This window comes from Puma concolor, chromosome D2 (assembly GCF_028749965.1).
Source record: "Puma concolor isolate L17-30 chromosome D2, mPumCon1.1.hap2, whole genome shotgun sequence".
NCBI lineage: Eukaryota > Metazoa > Chordata > Mammalia > Carnivora > Felidae > Puma > Puma concolor.
In genome coordinates, this window is record NC_141677.1 from 34,912,095 (window position 1) to 34,935,452 (window position 23,358).

At 37.1% G+C, this 23,358-nt stretch overlaps 1 protein-coding gene across 4 annotated transcripts in view; it reads right to left on the reverse strand.

The window, feature by feature from the left end:
- The window catches only part of ANXA7 (annexin A7), a 37,648-nt gene continuing 14,290 nt past the window's right edge, over positions 1–23,358 (reverse strand). For 3 of the 4 annotated variants that reach the window (XM_086680012.1, XM_025918434.2, XM_086680011.1), the window contains 13 exons: positions 19,964–20,018; positions 17,987–18,191; positions 17,259–17,372; positions 16,192–16,256; positions 15,715–15,780; positions 10,332–10,434; positions 9,785–9,879; positions 6,187–6,300; positions 5,786–5,956; positions 3,427–3,597; positions 3,272–3,347; positions 2,122–2,234; positions 1–430 (listed from right to left, as the gene is read on the reverse strand). In XM_086680012.1, coding sequence (XP_086536138.1) covers positions 308–430; positions 2,122–2,234; positions 3,272–3,347; positions 3,427–3,597; positions 5,786–5,956; positions 6,187–6,300; positions 9,785–9,879; positions 10,332–10,434; positions 15,715–15,780; positions 16,192–16,256; positions 17,259–17,372; positions 17,987–18,191; positions 19,964–20,017 — 1,470 coding nt within the window. In that variant the 5' untranslated portion in view covers position 20,018 and the 3' untranslated portion in view covers positions 1–307. The remainder of the gene's footprint in view (positions 431–2,121; positions 2,235–3,271; positions 3,348–3,426; positions 3,598–5,785; positions 5,957–6,186; positions 6,301–9,784; positions 9,880–10,331; positions 10,435–15,714; positions 15,781–16,191; positions 16,257–17,258; positions 17,373–17,986; positions 18,192–19,963; positions 20,019–23,358) is intronic. The other variant, XM_025918435.2, reaches the window with a different exon arrangement.

The following is a 23,358-nucleotide window of genomic DNA, read 5'->3' on the forward strand; positions in this document are numbered from 1 at the left end:
TTAGAGATTGCTGTGATTTTTATTCAATTTGGGACCCTGATTAGAGTAAGAACAGTGAGAATTATGCCTTACAAATATCGCGTTAATACTACATCATCGTGATATGGCTTCACGTTGATTGTATATAGAGAAAAAAATAACATTGGAATTAAGGCAATAACCACATGTGCAAACCAAGCACAATACCCTGACACAATGCTTAGTAAAAAGCTCTTTTGGTTTGGTGATGGTTGATATTGCTGCATGCAGGTCAGTCACTGCTTTGAAGGATATGCTGTGAAGAGCTTCGTTTATTTAAAAATCCCTCCTACTGGCCCACAATGGCCAGCAGAAGCCTTCGGTAATCTCCACTTGTGTCACTTACAATCATTGTGCTCAGGGTCTTCTGATACATCTGTTTGAACATCTGTTTTATTTGTACAAGATCAATCTGCATGCAAGAGATGATATTTTTGATGTTAGAAAAAAGCTGTTAAGAGAAAACTGGTATTATTAGAATTATTCTTTAATAGTGAAAAGAATATAATTATAATCAAAGCAGAGAGGGAAAAAAAACACACCAAGTGACTGACATTTAATAGCTAGCATTTATACCACTGCTAGCATCACCCTATGAAGGGCTAATTTACTGTTCTGTAAAAATATTGAATAAGGGTGGTACTAGTCTCATCTATTATTCCAAAAAATACTGGTGACTTAAAAACCATTTAAAAAATAATAAAACCATTTGATAGAATGGTTATTATCAAAAACAGAAAATAACAAGTGTTAGCAGGATGTAGAGAAATTGGAACCCTTGTGCACTGCTGGTAGGAATGTAAAACAGTATAGCTGCTGTAGAAGAAGATATGGTGATTCCTCAAAAAAAATAAAATAGAACTACCATACGATACAGCAGTTCCACTTTCAGGTATGTACACAAAGTGAAAGCAAAGACTCAAGCAAATATTTGTACACCAGTGTTCATACTAGCCAAAGGTGAAAGCAACCTGTCAATTGACAGATGAATAAACAGAAGGTATTGTATACATACAATGGAATACTAGTCAGCCTTAAAAAGGAAAGAAATTCTGACACATGCTACAACATGGATGAACCTTGAAAATGTTATGCTAAGAAAGAAGCCAGTCACAAATGGATAAATACTGTATGATTCCACTTATACAAGGTACCTAGGGTAGTCAAATTCATAGGAAGAGAAAATAGAATGGTGGCTGGTGGTTGCCAGGGGCCGGGGAGAAAGGAGAATGGTAAATTATTGTTTAATAGGCGTATAGATTTTTAGTTTTGCAAGGTGAAAAAGTTGTGGTGGTATGGTTGTACAACAACGTGAATGTACGTAATGCCACTGGAATGCATACTTTAAAATGATTAAAATGGTAAGTCTTATGTTGTATATATTTTATTACAATTTAAAGAAAAGATCGTGCTTAGAAAATTTAGGTCTAAGTACAAATACACAACTTTTTAAAAAACATCATATGATGGTTGTCTTTTTAAAAATGATTTACCTTCTCTAGTATAATTTAGTGGCATAGGTTTTCTTTCAATTAAGAAAGAACTCTAATAAATATACAAAGTCAAAGAAAGGAAAATATTTGAGGTGTATTTGGGTAAAGAGATAAAGATAAATTTTTAAAAATTATTTTATAATTAAAAGCTATGCTAAATGTTGAGAATTTTATTATCCAATAGGATTAATCTTTCACAAAATTTTTTACATTAGCAAAATGAAAATGAAAAGATAAATATTTTCCAACTTGATATAACCCAGTATTCTCTGCAGACCTCCTCAAGTAGGAAAAATTCTTGGCACTGGCTACACTGAGACACAGTCATCTGTTGCACTAACTTAAGCCTCTCTCACAGCATGAGGAGAATGAACACTGTACTTCACACAGCCTCCACCAGTAGTGACAAAGGAACTCTTACTTATTTATTTAGTACATGAAATTTATTGTCAAATTGGTTTCCATACAACACCCAGTGCACATCCCAACAGGTGCCCTCCCCAATGCCCTTTCTTAACATCATTCCGAGGGACTGACAACCTGCTGAGGAACTTTCAGGAAATTAACATTCAAAATCAAGTAAGATCAGACAAAAAAAAGAAAGCCTCACCTCACTTCGAGTGACCACAATCCTGACCAGGGTGGAGTCATCTGTGCCGGCACCTTTCATAGAATAGTAGAGCCTCTCAGCAAAGAAGGCAGGGCGGTTCAGGGCACACTGCACTGCAAGTTAGAGATACTTCACACATGATGCCTTGACAAAGGTATCCATGCTCCAGCTTCATTTATCACTTCTAGCCTGCCTTTGATCATTTTCTATAGAATTTTCTGAGAAATTTGAGGTGATGTTCTCCCTCTTGATTTTTTTCTCAGAATCCATCTTTCTAGCCACATTAGATGGGCTACCCTCAATTCTAGAGGATTCCCTCTAATAAATCCCATTTTCTTTCCATAGATGCAATAGCTTACACTCTTTACATTTTTTTCCCTTCAAGTGAGAAAATCTATAGCAACTGTGGCCAATAATACCTTACTTAAAAAGGAATAATGACTGAAATCTGAATTCTACAAGTCTGAGAGAAGGATAGGAGATACATTCCAGTATGAAAATGAAAACAGATTTGAGCCAAGATTTGAGAATGATAATAAGTCTGACACATTTTCTCTTAGGAAAATTAACAGCAAAGTCTTTTGCTGCAAATGGTAGAGGTATACTAACTGTACATTATTACTTTAGTTATAATTACTATAGTAATATTTGTAAGACACTCAATTGCTAATACCACATGTGTTCCTAATATTCTCTTTAGTCATATATTCTCCAGGAGAATTAAATTTCCATTTCATCGGACATCTCAAAGAACACCAGAAACTGGGTTTTTGATTTCAAAAGGGAAAAGGGTCTCTTTGGATTGAGTATTTGAAAGATGTTTTTGGGAGCTCAAAATGACACTTTGTGTGATGTCACTTATAGTTCCTTAGGGCTTTCCCATTCACTTTAATGGAACTGCTACATCTACTGTATATTCTTGTTTAATCCTCATGAAGGGCATACAGAATAAAGACCAACGAATTCCAAAACAACCCTATTCGATCACACCACCACCATTCATAAGGAATTGTATATAAAACATGGGATTAGCTCAGCCTCTAAGCAGATTCCCAGAAGGCTATATTAAGCATCATCACTTAATGGGAACAACTAGTCAAAGCCTCATTCATTTACAAACAAAACAAAGCAAAACATAAAAGTATCTTACAGATGGTCTTCAAACCACTTTCAACATTTCCGGAAAATTCACGGGCAACACTACTTAGTAAATCTCGATTAGCCACCTTCAAACAAAAAACACAAGGGTTAAAATATTTTCACAACTTAAAACAGAAGCCAGATCTTCAAAAGAAAAGCTCATACCCTGGAATAAGCCTCCATGGTAGCTTTCAGCTGAGGAAAGCTTCTTGTGGCAAGAATCATGTTAAAGCAAGATTCATCTGTCCCTAGTCTCCCCTCACCAGCTTGATAGAGACGTTGAGCATCTTCCTGAGCCAGCTGGTGGTTAACATTCTGATTCTCATCACGATTTCCCTGCAAAAGAGGAAGGCAAGACTTGGAAGATGTGACACAAGTTCTATTAAAATCCTCCCCCACCAAAAAAAAAAAAAAAAAAAAAAGCCAAAAAGAAAAACATCTTTTCTAGGATATATAAACTACCACTCAAATGAAGAAATTATAATTCTCCTTAGCTGGGATTTAAGATCAATATGCATTATACTGAGTTCCACTTTGTATTCATTTATGCAGCTAAAATGTATGGAGCACTTGTTTTGTGTGAGGCTGTATTAGGTTCTCCAGAGAAAGAGTACCTATAGGATATGCAAGGTGGTAGGGACACAGGAAGACAAGGTCCCTGCCCTCAAAGAATTCAAGTCAAGGGAGGGAGTATATAATATGGAGCTTCATGAACTTCCTTTCCTTCAGTCAAGTGAAATCTTAATATTTAAGTTTTATTATGAATGTAGACATAAAAATGACACATGAGCTTTTAGGAAGAAGCTACAAATAACTCAAGTTCTGCCAGACTGTGCCAATTTGTACACCAAATTTTCGCTGGGATGGGAGTGAAAGGAGGAGAGCGAGAGAGAAAGCCGTGGGCCTGAACAAGAGCAAAGCCTAGATGGGCATTTGGTTTCTCTCAAAAACACAAACCCAAATGAAGGAAAAGCTGCCCTCTAAAGTCTTGGTGTCAGTCTGAGGAACACAATAGACAAGTGTTCCTTAAAGGTGAGAAACTGTATTCTGAACACAATGGAGAGGTGTTCCTTACAGGTGAGAAACTATTTTGAAGAGCAGTGGGCACAAGAAATAAGCAGAAGCATATTCTAAATGAGAGACTAAAGATAGCACACGGGAAAAGATGCTCAGGAAAAACTTCCCAGATGATTGCCTTTGGATTCAAACACACAAAAACCAGTCTCATTTTCCTGAGAAGCCATTCTTCTGCTCACTCCCTTTAAGAGGTCTCTTTACTTTGTAAAATAGCTGGGCCTTGAACTCTGCATAAAGAGACTTGGCACCTCATGTAGTCTTTTTTTTTTTTTTTTTTTTTAAGTAGTCTCCATGCCCAACGTGGGGCTTAAACTCACAACCCTGAGATCAAGAATCACATGCTCTATCAACTAAGCCAGCCAGGTGCCCTTCATGTAAAAAATAATCATTTTTTAGCATTAAATCCCTGTTCCTGTTTTGTCTTCTTGCTGTTGTTTTTCTTCTTGTTGTTTTTCAATGCTAATCTATTTCCCTACTCTGTTATTCCATTGTAGGTAAATTCAATTTCTTCCCACCCATTTGCTTTCTCATTTCCACATTCACTCACTTTGGCACACTGTGTTTTCTGGAACTATCTTCCTTTTGCTCTGAAGAGCCTGACTTCTGCTTTCCTATCCCTCAAGACTGCCCAGCTTTGTATACTAGCAGGATAGCCAATAACTCCTGACACTGAATCAGTGTGCTTGTCTTTTCAAGTAGACCCTCATCATCTCATTCTAAGTATGCTTATAGTATCATTCCAAATACCCTATCTGGATAATTTTCCATCACTTCTCCAGCACATCTGGGGAATCAGAATAAGGAAGGTGCTAATCACATTACTGTGAACTCTGAGAAAAGTTTCTGCATCTCTGGCTCTCCTCACAGTTTTCACCTCTTACAGCACTTCCATGGAAGTCCTGCATATCGTCAGTTGATGGCCCAATTTAACTGGCAGTACAATGCTAAATTTGCAAGTATGAGATTCAGGGACACCTGGGTGGTTCAGTCAGTTAAGTGTCTGACTTCGGCTCAGGTCATGATCTCACAGTTCATGAGTTCAAGCCCTCCATCAGGCTCTCTGCTCTCAGTGCAGAGCCTGCTTCGGATCCTCTGTCCCCCCCGCCCCCACCCGTGCCATCTCTCTCTGCCTCTCTTTCTCTCAAAAATAAACTTAAAAAAAAAAAAAAAAAAGAAGTATGAGATTCATCCTAAGACAAAGAGCCAAGCTGATTTCTGATTCCATATAACGTTAAAGAGGTTAATTTCTAATCTCTTACAAACCTAGATCTGCGGAAATAAATCTCAATAGTGACTACAAAGAAATTTGAACATTGGATTCTGTGCTACCCCTCTTAAAGATGTCAAGATTCCAAGGGGTTAAATATGAAAAGGAATAAAGAATGCTCCCTGATAATACAAAGTGAAGAATGTTCCCTCCATCAATATATATTCATACTATACTCACTTGGCACATGGATACAAGTAAACGTTCAAAATGTCCTGATGTATCTGATCTAATGTCCTTTTCAAGGTCTTGTCCAAATTCTGATTGATAACATCTGACAATTTCTCGGATTTCCTGATTTGTTCTTGTGCACAAAATTTCAATCAATACACGTTCCTGAGTTCCTGCTCCCTATGTGAAATGAAGAAAGTGAGACTTATACAAAAGAAAAACAAAACAACAGAAAATAATTAAATCTTACTAGTTCATCAAATACTTCTTTGGCCTCCAGACCTAAAAAGCTCTATTTATTCAGATGATAAGATACAACATACTGATTTAGCTGTCACTGTAAACTGCCATAATTGGTGGGGTTTTACATTTAAAATAGGATAAAATATACAAAGTAAGTGACACAGTACCTTCATTGCATTCCGTAAACTCCAGGCATCATAATATGTAGGTGGCATGAATAGGGCAAGGATCAGTTCTTCCATATTTCCACTTAACTCTGATTTGAGGTCTTTGATTAAATCCTATTTAATTACAAATACAAACTAATTATGTGTGCTCTCCAAATTTTGCTGCTTAAATTTTTTAAACATGGAAAAGTGGAATTGAACTGCTTTATGAAAACCTAAATTTCAAATTTGAGTAGCGTATACTAAGAAACAAGTAAATATATACATTTCAAGTTTGTATTTTAAAGCAGATGTATTTTATTCACTCTACCAATAAACAATAACAAATTCCTACTATAGTTCCACCACTATACCAGGTACAAAGACAGAGATATGAAATAAAAAAATCATTCAAATGAACAAAATAATAAGCAGGTATTTACTTAGTGTAAGAAACTGTTCTTGTTCTGTGTGGAAGCAGGAAACATCATTGTGTTCTTCTGTGGAAAGATAAGGTAAACCCCTAAAAAGAGATAGTATACGGCAGCCTGTACTTAAGTAGCACATAAATAAACAGCAGAAAAAGCTCAAACAAGAGAAGTTAAAGTGGGCTAGAAAGCCCAAAGAAAGCTTCTAGTCCAGATCTTGAAGAGTATATAAAATTAGCAAGCAAAGAGGAAGGAGAAAGACATATCAGGCAAGAAGGAAGAACACAAATGAGAAACACAAACATGGTTCCCAGGCTTGACCATGCACTCAAATCATCCGTGGAATTATTTGAGAAGAAAAGAAAAGAAAAGAAAAGAAAAGAAAAGAAAAGAAAAGAAAAGAAAAGAAAAGGGAAAAAAGAAAAAAGAGAAAAGAAAAAAGAAAAGAAAAAAGAAAAGAAAAAAGAAAAGAAAAAAGAAAAAGAAAAAGAAAAGAGAAAAGAAAAAGAAGAGAAAAGAAAAGAAAAGAAAAGAAAAGAAAAGAAAAGAAAAGAAAAGAAAGGAAAAGAAAGGAAAAAAACAAAACACACTGATGTTGAGGACAAATACTCAGAGGTTCTGCAAGTGTTTTTAAGTCTGAAAGGAAATTATGATGCTCAGCTAAGGTTGGGAGTCACTAGTATGAAACAAGAACAAGCAAAGCCTTTTTAATGAACCAGTAAGACAACCAATTTTGTTAGAGGGGAATGTTCTCACAGATTAGTGAGACAGAGTTGTAACGATATGCTTGGGTTATCACCTTGAACACAAGCTAAAGAATGTGCATTGGATTCTTCATGCTGGGAGAAGCCACAGGAAATTTTTATGCAAGAAAATGGCATTGAAATGGCAACCATAGGCAGTATGGACTACGATGACAAAGAGGTTTATAGATAAGAACATTTAAGCTACTAGAACATTTAGGTAAGAATTCATTCAGGCTTGGACTTGAGTAGTGGATTTGAGATGGAAGCACATTTTTAAAAAGACCTTTTACATATTAGATCAACAAGACAGAGTTAATAACCAGATGCTAGGACAAAGCAGTGCCTGGCATATAGTAGGCATTGAATAGGTATCCAAAGACTGATAAAGAAGAATGTGGAATCAAGGACAACTCCACAGCAGGCTTGAAGAATGACTTAAAAAAAATTTTTTTAATATTTATTTTATTATTATTTTTTTTAATCTTTATTTATTTTTGAGAGAGTGAGAGACAGAGTGAGAGCAGGGGACGAACAGAGAGAGAGGGAGACACAGAATCCGAAGCAGGCTCCAGGCTCTGAGCCGTCAGCACAGAGCCCGATGTGGGGCTTGAACCCACGAACCATGAGATCATGACCTGAGCTGAAGTCGGACACTTAACCGACTGAGCCACCCAGGCACCCCTAATATTTATTTTTGAGAGAGCGAGAGAGCGAGCGAGAGAGAGAGAGAGAGAGAGAGAGCGAGCATGCACGCACGTGCGCATGAGCAAGTGGGGGAGGGGCAGAGAGGGAGGGAGACACAGAATCAGATGCAGGCTCTAAGCTCTTAGCCGTCAGCACAGACCCCAACGCAGGGCTCGAACCCACAAACTGCAAGATCACGACCTGAGCCAAAGTTGGATGCTTAACCAACTGAGCCACTCAGGGGCCCCTAGAAGAATGATATTTTTATTAATTAATAGGAAGCCAAAGAAAAGATGGCTGGGAATAAAAAAACATATGCTGTGAGTTTAGTTTTAATTCTAAACTGATATATAAGAAAATTCAGGACAGCGTAGCACAGGCTATATACAAACTAAAGAAATTCATAATATGGAAAATACTTTTGTTAGAGAAGCAAGTATGAGGTTGAACCCTAAGGAAATCTACAGTTTGTGTTGCTTAATCAGCTTTAAGATTGAAGAAGTGGAGGGGTTCCTAGATGGTTTAGTCACTTAACCGTCTGACTTCGGCTCAGGTCATGATCTCACACTTTGTGAGTTCAAGCCCCGCATCGGGTTCTGGGCTGACAGCTTGGAGCCTGGAGCATGCTTTGGATTCTGTATCTCCCTCTCTCTCTCTCTGCCCCTTCCCCACTCATACTCTGTCTCTCTCAAAAAATAAATAAACGTTAAAAAAAAAAAAAAAAAAAAGACTGAAGAAGTGGACCTGGGCCAAGGAGGGAGGGTAAGGCAGAGTAAAATAGGTCAAGTGGGACCAACTGATGAACCTCTGCCCCCATTCTAAGAAAAGTAAACTACATCCAGAGAATGTTAGAAAGTTTTAGGATTCCTATCTAAATGGCAAACCAATGGTATCCAGTTTTCCCCTTTATATCTAAGAAGCAGTAGCACTTTTTAGCCATAGAATCTTGCTATATTTTGTTACTGATCATCCATTCAGCAAATATTTATCAAGTGGCTATTTATTATCATTCCTGTACTTGGTGCTAAAAATGCACAAATGAGTAGGACATGGTTAGCCTGAGGGGAGCTCACTGGTTTGGGGAGTGGGCAGTGATATCAGTTAGAGCAGAAGTTTTACAAAATGCTATCAGACCACAGTGAGAGAAGGAGCTAAATTCTGCCTAGAGCAATGAGAGAAACTTCACGGAGAAGCTGATTTAACCCAAATCCTGAAGTTGTTTGCCATGAAGAAAAAGAGGAAAAGGTGTTCTAGGCCAAGAGTACAACATATACCAAGCATAGAGTTATAAAAGATCATGATGTACACAGGGAATGGCAAGAAGTTCCACGTGGGCATAATACAGGATACAATTAGAGGGAGAGAATGGAGTGGAAGATGATGCCAAACACCAAGAACAAGCAGGGGCTATGTGATAAGTCATTGAATCCCACTGTAAAGAGAAGACTGAGAACCAAACTATTATACTGTTTATCTATTTTATATATAAAGTTATCTACTATCAGTTACACTATTGTAGCCATAATCTGTTTTCTACTGAGCATCTATCAGACATAGTATGAGGTATGATTATGAGATGAAGGATTACTCCAGAATTAGACTTTTAAGAGAAATACATAGCAAACACACCACTCTGGGGTCTCTGGAGTCTTGTCTCTACTTTGTACCATCAGTACTAATAAAAATATAGTATCCAACCTCGCATAAAGGCAGAGTCTACAGGCCATTGTTTGTGGCCAGAAAAGAAAAAAATATAAATACCTTGCCATACATGGTCTTAAAAGCTGCTTTAATTTTTTGCCTCTGGTCATTGGAACGGTTGGCCACAATATTCACAATTGCCTGCTCGTCTGTCCCTGGAAGAACCATACATGTTTAAGTAAGGATGAAGTCGGTGCTGGCTACTCCTTGAGGACATCTCTTGGTTGCTTTACAAGGTGACTGGTGCCAGATTAAATTGAGGTATGTGCACAGGTGGACACATAAACTTGATTTATTTTTACTTTAGATTTAGTTTATTTTTACTTTAGATTCAATTATAAATAAGATAAAAACCTGTTTTCTTTTTTTTATTTAAAAAAAAATTTTTTTTTAACGTTTATTTATTTTTGAGAGAGACAGAGAGAGCATGAACGGGGGAGGGTCAGAGAGAGAGACACAGAATCTGAAACAGGCTCTAGGCTCTGAGCGGTCAGCACAGAACCTGATGCAGGGCTCGAACTCACGGACTGCGAGATCATGACCTGAGCCGAAGTCAGATGCTTAACCGACTGAGCCACCCAGGCGCCCCAAAAACCTGTTTTCTTACCAAAACCCTTCATCGCTTTCCGAAGAATTTCTGCATCTCTCATGGCATCAAAGTTGGCAGCTGGTCGGATTGTTCCTTGAGCTCCCTGAGTCATTGCGGCAGGCTGAAATGAGAAGCAAAAATTCCAAGTCAGTTACTGTGGTAATCCTTTCATAACATAAAAACACATCAAATTATCATGTTGTACACATAAAACTAATACAATGTTATATGTCACTTACATCTCAATAAAACTGGGAGGCAGGGGATGTAAAAATGTTCAACGTCTTTAGTGGAAGAAACAAATTTTTTTAAAAGCCCGGATTCTCTGCTGACAAGAAGACACCTTAAGACTTCCCCAGTTATCACTCTTAGGCAAGGAGGCCATGTTTAACTTTTAGGACAAAGCATATGAGCATTTTATTTTCAGGGCTCATTCTGGAACAGGCAAGAAAGACCTATCCCCTTCCTGCCAAAAGACAGCTAACCTCCAAACTTTCAGGAGACAAAAAAGTCAAGCTTGTGAAATCAGTCACAATCTTCCTATGCCTCGATTTCCTTCTTGGTAGAATACAAGGGAAAAAAAGAGACTGATTCCTGGATAGTGTTGAGCAGCAGTGTCTAATTTAAAGACAATAATATAGGGGTGCCTGGGTGGCTCGGTCAGTTGGGCATCTGACTTCGGCTCAGGTAATGATCTCACAGTTTGTGAGTTCAAGCCCCGCATCAGGCTCTGTGCTGACAGCTTGGAGCCTGAAGCCAAAGCCTGTTTCAGATTCTGTGTCTCCTTCCCTCTCTCTAACCCTCCCCTGTTTGCACTCTGTCTCTCTCTCTCTCTCTCTAATAAGTAATAAGCATTAAAAAAAATTTTTTTAAAGAGCTTCTGCACAATAACTATAGCTAACATCACACTTCACAGAGAAAGACTGGATGGTTTCTCTCTGAGATTGGTAACAAGGGAAAAATTCTGTTCTCACCACTCATTCAAAATAAATAGATAGATAGATAGATAGATAGATAGATAGATAGATAGATAGATAGATAGATAAATACAATAAGATAATGAGGGCTTTAGTTAGGCAGACCTTGAATTGATCAATGAGGTTTCAAATAAGCAATAAAATTTTGGCAATATCTTTCCATTTCCTCTATAGGCCCTCATTATCAAACATGAAATAGAGGCACCTGGATGGCTCAGTCAATTAAGCATCCAACTTCAGCTCAGGTCATGATCTCACAGTTCATGAGTTCAAGCCCCACATAGGGCTCTCTACAGTCAGCACAGAGCCCTCTTTGGATACTCTGTCCACCCCCATCTCTGCCCCTCTCCTGCTCATGGTCTGTCTCTCAAAAATAAACATTAAAAAACATGAAATAAAACATTTTGTAGTAAGAAAAGCACAAAATGAAAGCAAGCAATGATTAGAGATTCTGGGAGGTAGAATATTTTTCATAGATTATATAGGAAATAAACCAGAAGGCAAAACAGGGACTATACTTTAAAAATACAAATTGGGGCACCTGGGTGGCCTAGTCAGTTGAGTGTCTGACTCTTGATTTTGGCTCAGGTCACGATCTAATGGTTTCGTGGGTTTGAGCCCAGTGTCGAGCTCTGTACTGATGGCACGGAGACTGCTTAGGATTCTCTCTCTCCCTCTCTCTCTGCCCCTCCCCTGCTCATGTTCTCTCTCTAAATAAATAAATAAATTTTAAAAAATTAAATAAAAAATAAAAATACAAATCTATGGGGAAACTTAAAAATCACTATGACATATCCCACAGTAATAACTGTTTCCAGAGAGAATCATCAATGGATGCTAAAATTAGTGAGTAAAAGTGCGATGAGAACCAAGATATTTACATAGTTTGCACCTGGCAAACACAAGTGATCAAAATTAATCATTGCCAATAACAGAATAAGTCAACAATAAGTGCCTCCTGATACAATAATGCACTGGAGATCCAAGACCATTTCTGTGGTACTCCTGTCAAAATGGCCAAACCTGAATTTAATCATGAGGAAGTATCAGACAAACCCAAACTAAGGAATTTTCTCAAAATAACTGGTAGTACTCTTCAAAAGTGTCAAGGTCATAAACAAAAAAGACTGAAGAATTGTGTCAAGTTAAAGGAAACTTAAGAGAGGTGCCTGACTGGCTCAGTCGGTAGAGCATGTGATTCTTGATCTCAGGGTTGTGAGTTCGAGCACCACACTGGGCATAGAGATTACTAAAACAAATGAAATGAAATCAAAATTAATATTAAAAAAACAAGTAAACTTAAGAGACATGACAACAAATGCAATGTTTCATCCTGGATTTGATCCTGAACCAGAAAAGGACATTAATGGGATAATTGGTAACACTTGAATAAGATCTATAGTTTGGGTAATAGTATTACATCAATGTTATTTCCTGATTTTGATCATTTTGTTGTGTTTATATAAGAAGTTAACACTGGAGGATATGGGTAAAGGCTATTCAGGAATTCTATAATTTTTATAACTTTTTTGTAAGTCCGAAATTATTTCAAAATTTAAACAAATTTTAAAATATACAGCTAGGAAACAATAGTTTTCTTTTTTCTTTTAATGTTTATTTATTTGAGAGAGAGAGAGAGAAGCAGTGTGTGTGTGAGTGTGAGGGAGACAGAGAGAGAGAGAGAGAGAGAGAGAGAGAGAGAGAGAGAGAGAGAATCCCAAGCAGGGATTCTGTGCTGTCAACGCAGAGCCTGATGGGAGACTCAGTATCACAAATCAACACATCATGACCTGAGCCGCAATCAAGAGTCAGACACTTAACCGAATGAGCCACCCAGGTACCCCTTCAATTGTTTTCTTAAACTATTCAAATCAGGGCTTAAGAGAGATGGGATGAAGTGAGATGATATCCCACTACATTCTTTTAACTGAATTTTAATAATATATTTATTTAACCCATTATCTCTAAAATATCATTTAAAGATGCATTCAACACCACTCCAAAATGTAAAATGATTCAATTGCTTTTTAGGCAACTGAAACTACATTTAATGTTATTTATACCCATTGAATACAGCAATATGCCAGCAACTGCAGGGCAAAGTAAATGGGGAGAAGAGAACCAGACCATCTTTTAGGCCTAAACATTTTTAGGGTCAATAATTTCTCCCACTTACCAATACTCTCACACCAATGTTTTCTTCTAACAACCATCCTGCACTATGAAGCTTCCTTCTAAGCCAAGAATGTAAGCAGAGAACTAACAAATGACAAATATTTGTATAGTGGTTTAAAAAAAAAATTCTACTTGTAGCTTTACATGAGCTTTATGGTACTGAGAAACTAAGGTTTCCTTCATTAAAATCCTAAGTAGGGCAAAAGCCTTTGTTTACAATACACTGGACTAGACAGTAAGAGAAACTAATCCTCAAAATCTATGATTTGATGATCCTCATCTTCTGTCATCCTCTTCTTTTTTGATTTTTTAAATGTTTATTCATTTTTGAGAGACAGAGAGAACACAGAATGAGTTGGGGAAAGGCAGAAAGAGAGAAAGAGAGAGAGAGAGAGAGAGAGAGAGAGAGACAGACAGAATCCAAAGCAGGCTCCAGGCTCTGAGCTGTCAGCACAGAGCCCGATGCCGGGCTCGAACTCACTGACGGTGAGATCATGACCTGAGCTGAAGTTGGACACTCAACCAACTGAGCCACCCAGGTGTCCCATCTCTTCTTTCTTAAAAAACAAAAAAAACTACTCATTTTTCATCTTTAGGAAAAAATGGATTTGTTTCATTCTTTGTTGAAAGTCTAAGTTTGCAATGAATCTTTATCAAAAATACTGTCATCTTCCAGGCACTATATTGAATTAAAAGATATCAGGGTCCATGTTCCAGAGGTCAAAACTCAAACTAGGGAAGATTTCTCAGCACAACAAAGCCCACACTGCAATCAAAAGTTCTACCCTTTGACACCCATTTGATACCAACCTTCCTACTGGAAAACAAAATTGAGTCAATCAGGGAAGTCACCTGTCCCAAATGCCCAACCAAGACAAAAATTTTCATCTTCCTACACACATTATATACTCACACACACCATCCACCGAGGACTTTCAGTGATAGGAAGCTTACTCCTCTCAAGGGAGCCTGTTCCATTTCCATCTAAAAGATCTTCCAAAATTTACCACTCTGTTAAGTTCCACTTATTGGTTTTAGTTCTATCTTAAGGTAGTAATTGTTACACATGAGTTGCATGTGTATGTCTATTTCATTTTTAGTGTTTTAGGTTTGAAAAATTTTTAACTTTTTTTTTTTTACTTTACAGCCAAGTTAGTTAGCATACAGTACAACCATGATCTCAGGAGTAGATTCCTTAATGCCCTCTACCCATTTAGCCCATTCCCCTCCCACAACCCCTCCAGCAATCCTCTGTTTGTTCCCTATATTTAAGTCTCTTGTTTTTGTCCCTCTCCCTGTTATTATATTATTTTTGCTTCCCTTCCTTATGTTCATCTGTTTTGTATCTTAAAGTCCTCATATGAGTGAAGTCATATATTTGTCTTTCTCTGACTAATTTCACTTAGCACAATACCCTCTAGTTCCATCCACATAGTTGCAAATGACATGAAAATCTTTTTTTATACTTAGTCATAAAATCCATGTCTCTTAAACTATGTGCATGCTTAAGCTAAAATAAAATCAAAATTCTCATACATGATTAAAATAACTATAGATATATAATATGATTAACAATCAACTTCAACAATAAAAAAAAAGATTGAAGGCAATTCCCTATGTGCTTTGGAGGAATATCATTTATATAACCAGCAAAGCAGCATTATGTAACAGGGAGACCATTGGTCTGGGAGTCAGAAGAACTAGAGCTAGTCTCAGCTTAGTCTTTTACTAGGTGTGTGATCTTGGACAAATTTCTTAATCTGGAACTCAAATTCCTCAAATCAAGAAAGTAAGCCAGAAAATAGCTAAAGTGTTTCTCTTTCAATACTTTAATCCCGCTCCCATCTCAGCTTTAAAAAAGGTTGGTAATGCTAGATCTTTATGATTAAAGAGGATGGAAATAAATAAGAAAATCAAGCTAAAGATAAGCATAAAAGCATACTGCTTGTGTTCCTTATAACTTGCATAAGATATAAAATTAAACTGAATATTAAAATAAGGGGCTATACAGAGATGAGACAAACATTTGATACATAGGAGACCTAGGGCTATTGAGAAATCAATTCAACAAATATTAATTGACTACTATGGTTAAAGCCCTACCAAGCACTACAGGGACATAATGGTAAGACAGATACAGTGGAATCCTTGAGGAAGGTGTGAGAGACCAATACATGAGAAATCAGAAAGTAAAGAAGGTACATACAGGCACATACAGTAATTAGTAAACACTAGAAAACCTTACTCACTTCAGTGTTATAATCCAAAGAAACAGGAGAGAAAACAGGATAGGAAGGAAAAGATTCTGTATTGATCTGAAAAAAGAGTGGAAAGTTATAAAGGTAAAAATAGAAAACAAAACCACACTTTATCAAAAACTGCCCAAAACAGCAATTACTCAGTCACTCAAGTTCATATTTGTTAACTACCAGTGAGGGAAGAACTAAAACCAATGCCAAGAACCCAAATGAATCTCTGTGAAAAAGTTAGGAGTATCATCACCTGTGAGAAGGGACCTATGCTTGTCTTATTAAAGTCATCAGGACACCACTTAAAGCAGATGGACCAAAGACAGCATCAAGTCTACCAGACGCAAAGAGCAGAATCTTAAGTGACTATAACAGACCATATCCTCTGCTTCAGGGAAATGTCAGCAAAGCAGTGGTGCCCTTCTTTGGCGTTATCCAATTAAATTGGACTAAATTTAAAAATAGGAGCAGAAATACCTGACTTGGGTAAGGACCTTGTCCTCCAGGATATTGAGAAGGCATCTGTCCTCCAGGAAAGCCACCTACATGTTAAAAAAAAAAAAGTACAGTAAACAGATCTCATAGGATTTAACTTTTCAAAACAGCATTGACTATTATGAATATAGAAACATGAGAACATTCACACCATGTTATTCAGTAGGGTAATTTTTTAAGATTATAATTCACTAAACCTAAAACCAACTTTGGTCACAGGAACCTTTTAAAATATTCCACGTCCTACACAGTTTCCTAACAAATAATACCTTTTTTTTTTTTTAAATACTTGAACCAAACTAAATTCTGATTCCATCTAGAAAGGATGCCAGGGCATAGTTCTGAGGGTTTAGGAGTGGTATAGGTGTGAGCTGGGAAGCTCCTGAAGGTTTTGGTTTTTTGGCTTTGGAACAGATTTTTTGTAACTCAAAAAGTGGGTCCTTATTTCCATCTTACTGATTAAACTTTTCCATCAAATTAATGCATTTCATGAAATCATGCATTTCATTTTATTTATTTTTTACCATTTTATTTAATTTAGTTTTTAAATTTACATCCAAGTTAGTTAGCATATAGTGCACAATGATTTCAGGAGTAAATTCCTTAATTCCCCTTACTCATTTAGCCCAACACCCCCCACAACCCCTCCAGCAACCCTCTGTTTGTTCTCCATATTTAAGAGTCTCTCATGTTTTGTCCCCCTCCCTGTTTTTATAATATTTTTGCTTCCCTTCCCTTCCCTTATGTTCATCTGTTTTGTATCTTAAAGTCTTCATATGAGTGAAGTCATGTATTTGTCTTTCTCTAATTTGGCTTAGCATAATACCCTCTAGTTTCAGCCACGTAGTTGCAAATGAAACCATGTATTTTAAATTATTTCTCTCTTTCTCTCTCTGCCCCATCCCCCCACTCATGAACGCTAAAATTAAAAAAAATTATAAAAGTACTTAGTATAAAGTTTACTAAAGACTATCCCAAACATAACTAAGTTCTCTCAGTGGCAACTGAAAATTTTAAGTAGCACACTATTGTTTTTCTCTGCTACCTACCAGGTAGTGGGACCTGTGGTAGACCACCACCGTAAGACTGTGAGGGTGGCTGTGGATAGCTGGAAAAGCCTGCTCCACCTGGTGGGGGAGCTCCAAACCCTTGGCCTGGAGGAACTAGAATAAAAGAATAAATACAGTGACAGTTCTCATGATTGAAGAGTAAACTTTAGGAAAGTATCTACTAATATCCACTAAGAAAAGTGGAAAAAATATGCAATTAATGCTATAACAGCAGTCTCTTTTGGTCTAAATTCAACTTATCAACTCTTTTCCATTATGAAACAAATTAAAAAATTTTTACTTCATTCACCTTACTAAATAACTTATAGTAACAAAAATGCTAAGCTTTTTGGCCTTCAGACAAAGCTGTCCTAAAGGTCACAATTATGCTAAGTGAAATATCATAATCAATTCTTAAGATTACAAATAATCAAGTAAACTGCTATATATTGGTCCTTTATTACCATGAGACTTATTCTAATTCTTTTCACAACAGAATTTTTGAGAATGTTTCCAGCTTTCATGCCCTCAAGAACCTTTATCTTGCCAGCTAGGTTTATGGTCTTTGGTAGAGAGTAGGCTAAGAGCATCTCTGACCTCATATAAAACAAGCAAGAATGAAATGGATGAGAGAGAGAGAGAGAGAGAGAGAGAGAGAGAGAGAGAGAGAGAGAGAAAAATGATACAGCAATCCCAAATCATCACTAATGCCACAACCCACTACTCACCTCCAGGATAGGATGGAGCTCCCCCTGGTGGTGGGGCACCAGGATAGCCTCCAGGGGTTGGATAGCCTGCAGTGGCAGGGTAGCCTCCAGCTCCTGGATAGCCACTACTTGGGGCTGGTGGGTAGGCACCTCCTCCCACTGGAGGAAAGCCAGTAGGATAAGGATACTGACCCGGAGGGGGAAAAGTTGACTCCTGACCTGCAGGCTGACAAACCAGAAAACTTTTCATATGAATGTGACCAAAACAAACAAACAAACAAACAAACAAACAAACAAACAAACAAACAAACTGAAATAACTGTTAAGGTCTAAATTTTCTTTTACATAGTAAAAGTCACATTAAAAGTCTTGGTATCTTGTACTAGTTTACCTGTATGCTAGTTTGTCAAAACACTTGCTTTTCAGAACTCAGTTACATTCAATTCTACCTGTGTCGGGCAAGAGGGATCTGTTTCTCTATTTGGGAGTAAGAACGAGACTCTTCAGAAACCTCAAGGCTTCAGGAAAAACTATCAAAGCTCATTAGTTCCTTCATTTTCCTAATACCTGGAAATATTAGAAAGATGTATAGCTCTCTACCCTAAAGAGAATTCCTGGCTCTCTTGCGACACACCTGGACCTGTTACATAGTAGGAACAAAAAAGTGACCTGAGTTACCATGGGGTGTGACATCTGGAGCCCAGTTCAGACTAGAAAATGTCTAAGAGTGGCAGAGATTGTTACACGTTCACTAAACTTTCTCGCCTGGCCACAAAGCTAGACTACCTTTCCAAGACCCCTTTGCAGTTAAAGTAGGACCATATGACTGAATACTGGTGAATGAACAGAGACAGAAGTGATGTACACCACTTCCAATCTGGCCCCTAAAAACCTCCTGCCCAATCCTACACACTCTCTCTTCCTCTTTCCCTTTATCTGCCAGCTGGAAGCAGAGAATCCAGTGGAGGAATCCAAGACACTAGAGGATGATAAAGCCAACATGTGGAAGGAGCCTAGTAACCTGAAAGACTACATGGAATAAAGTCTCCTTGATACCCCACCCCACCACCCACCTGCCACTGACTTCTAGGAGACTAAAGAAAACAAGTTTTTATTGTGTTAAGTCACTTGGATGTTGGGATTGTCTGTTTCAGAAATTAGTCTATAATAACTGAAATGGTAACCAGAGTCCAGTTGAGTATATAGGGACCTAGGAACATATTCATAATTCTCTTCTCTCCTATGATAAATTCAGGAGAGCTATCTATTCATTTTACATAAGGATACTTACATTAACATTAATCTGCATAGACCTCTCTTTCTATTTTCCCATTGTTAGAAAGAAGCCCTATACATTTATGAATATAAAACTGAAATGCATAATTCTTACTTAAATGCCTCAGCTAGAAGTTTAGTCCTCATAGTATAGACATCAACAAGGCAGAACTTAGTAGCACATTTAAAAAATGTACTCCAAATACTAAAAGTGTCAGAACTGCAAATACAGGGGCCTCTAATCCACTGCAATTTGTTATCTCTGAGTCAAGCCCTTAATTATTTTAAACCTTCTAATACAAAGGTTAAAAACCAGTGGCTCATAGGATGGATTTAGCTTACATACATATTTTATTGGCCATACAACATTTAACATTAAAAAAAATTAATTTCCCATTTTAAAAAATTGGGGCAATTTCACATCAAATCCATATTTCTGGCTTTACTTGAAGAAATGGAATATCTAGCAACATTGAGTCTGCATTGCAGCATGGCGACATTGGGCTGAAGCTGAGTAGCTGCTGGCTTTCCATAAATGAGGCAAGTACACTCTCGTTCCCTCCCACCTCCTGCCTTCACACACTTATTCTACTCAATATCTCTGGGCAACTGAGTTTATGACCCCTGTTCTAGCATATGTGTAAGATCTGTCATGGGCTAGTCCTATACAACACCTGTTCCAAGTACATGAGCTATTTTACTATTATAAGTGGCAATACTTACAGGATATCCAGGGAAAGGTGGGTAGCCTGTTGGGGGATAGCCTGGGTATGACATTCTGTAACAATAAAAAATGTCCTCTGTAATTTTTTATAAGGGTTAAGTCCTTAGAAGATACATATCATCAAGGGTTTTATACAGAATCTATCTTCTTTCAAGAGTCTATCAGGCATTCAACATGTGAATATTAGAAGTATAAGCAAACTTTATAAAATACTTTTTCATCTCCCCATTCATACCAATGGAGTCAGCATAGCAAATGTTCCAACTTCATCCTCCCCATACAATTTTTGTCATATCTTAATACTACCAGCACTATTATTTATGGAATATTTATGGAATATCTATAAGCCAATTAATTTTTCACTTAAATCTATTTTATATCACTTCCATATGTGGAAAACTTGCAATAGTTTCTGGCCACAAAGAGAAGGTAACATTTAAATGTAAAGATTAAAATAAATGCTTTCCAAATGCCATAGAAATCCCTTTATTTGGTGATATAACATTATGGGAAACAATGGTTAAGAGTTAATATTCATATCCACACACACCTTTTTTATAAACTTTTGATTAAGTTTCAAACTTAAAAGTAAAGAGTATAAGAAACCCCAAAGACTCAACACTCAGCTCTAGTAATTACGAATTCACGGCCAATTTTGTTTTTTCAATACACTCATTCATTCCCCATCACTCCACTGGATTATTTTGAAGCAAATCCCAGACATTCTACCATTTTAGCCTATACATACTTCAGTATATATCTCTAAAAACATTTTTTCTTAACAGGACTATTTTAAAAATATAACCATAATATCAATGTGTCAGTGTTCAAATTTCCAATTATCTTTTAAATATTTATTGCTTTTTATATTGTACTTGTTTATTATAGAAAACCTGAAAGATTTTAGAGAGAACAGTGTTAGATTGAACTACGTGGCATTAATGAAATTCAACTGTTTTAACATACAAGTTTCTTGTGGCTCAACCTAATATAATGTTCACATAACTTCATGTTCAGTTTCAACAACTGTCAAGTCACAGGTAATCCTAGTTCATTTGTACCCCAACCACTATCCTTCCTAGATCATTTAAAGCAAATCCCCAAACGTATCCCTTTACTCACAAGTATGTCAATATACTATCTGTAAAAAGAGAAGGACTCTTTTAAGATACTGTATCTTAAAAATTTAATAATTTTCTAATATCATCAAGTATCCAGTGTTCAAATTTGCCCAAATATCTCAAAATATTTTTTACAATTTGGCTGTTCAAATCAGTATACAACTATGGTCCAAATATTCTAGTGACTTGGTGTGTCTCTTAAACGTCTCTAGTCTATAAGCCTCCTCTCTCATTTTTTTCAGTGCAGTTTATTTGTTGAAGGAACCAGAGAATTTGTCCTGAAATATCCCTCTATCTGGATTTGCCAACTGATTCTCCATAATAATCTTTAAAAGTTATTTCCTAAAAATTTATAGTCAGATCTAGAAGCTTGATCAGATTCAGATTCCTTTTTTGGCACAAATACTCAAAAATACTGTTTTGTTTCTGTCAGGAAACACCTAACGATCAGATGTCCCTCTTTTTTGTGGCTGATAATCAATGTGTGGATCTAATTCTATCATTTTTTCTTCATTAATTATCTGGAATCCTTAAGAAATTTCCCTTTAGCAACTGTATGGTTTTCCTGAAATAGTTATATAGACTGTACTTTTTCTCTTCATTTACCAGTTTTCAAAATGAATTGGTTCCATAGCATAATAAGATGACTAATAAATTTTGAAGTATCAATATGAATTCAAGAACATAAACATATCTGATATATTTCAATCCATTGCAGTTATTATTCTCATTAATGTTCAATTTCTCCCATCTTTGGCCAAGCAGAGCTTTTTTTTTTTTTTCAAGTAGGCACCACACCCAGCACAGATCCCAACATGGGACTTGAACTCACGACCCTGAGATCAAAACCTGAGCTGAGATCAAGAGTCAGATGCTTAACTGACTGAGGCACCCAAGCCCCTAAGGGAAGCCTTTAATATTGCCTGACACATTGTTTTGACACAATCTCCCAGACATTTTGGGTAACTTCCTTGCCATTTTATATCACATGATATTCCAGGCTCATTTTGTATTTTTCTTGCCTCAGACCTAGTCTACTCTCCAAGGAGCCCTGATCAGTTTTCATGGTAAATGACTCATGTTTAGAAATTACAACCGGAGTACTAGCAATGTTTACTGCTAGTAGTTGATCATTGTTTCTCTACGCCTTTTCAGTATGGGACAGGGTAATATTTAAAAAAAACAAAACATTCATATTTATATTTCCAGTTCAATTTTAGAATTATAGGGTTTTTAATTTAACATTTTATATTTATATATATTTTCCCTTACACTGAACTTCTTAGTTCCTAATGACATTAACATACTACCTACTTTATCCTACTGTATAAATTCTATATAAACTCATAAGAGTTTCGGAATAATAATAACTAGTATGCTGAATAACTGCTTTCCAATAGATATTCCTGGATTTTGAGTATCACCTTATCTTGCAAAAATGATGTGATTAAATTACAGACCTTGGGGGAGATTACCTAGAGTATCTAGGTGGGCCCTAAATGTAATAATATGTATCCTTGTAAAAAGGAGGCAGAGGGAATTGAGCAGAAGGGAAGGCAATGTGACTATGGAGGCAGATACTGGAAAACACTGGCAGCCATCAGAAACTGGAAGAGGCAAGGAATAGATTCTTCCCTAGAGCCTCCTGGAGAGTGCAACCTTACTAACACCTCGACTTCAGCCCAGAGACACTGATTTAGGACTTTTGGCTTTCAGCAGCCACAGGAAATTAATACAAATACCCATATTGCTACAACATGATTGCTAAAAACAATTAAAAATTCTTTTTTGCAGGGCACCTGGGTGGTACAGTCGGTTAAGTGTCTGACTCCTGATCTCAGCTCAGGTCATGATCTCACAGTTCACTGAGTTCGAGCCCTGCATAGGGCTCTGCACTGATGGCATGGAGCCTGCTTGCGATTCTGTTTCTGCTTCTCTCTGCCCCCCACCTCCCCGCTTGTGCACACGTCTTTCTCCCTCTCTCAAAATAAACTTAAAAATTTTTTTTTTGCAATTTGGGGTGGGGGTGTCTCTGGGTGTCTTAGTCCATATGGGCTGCTATAACAAAACACCTGAAATTTTATTGCTTACGTTCCAGGAGCTGGAAGTCAAAGATCAAACCGCCAACATGATCAAATTCTCTGGTGAGGGCCCTCTTCCTGGTTCATAGCTGGTGCTTTCTCCCTATGTCCTGACGTGGCAGAAGGGGAAGGGATCCTTCTCGAGCCTCATTTATAAGGCATTAATCCCATTCATAAGGGCTCTGCCTTCAT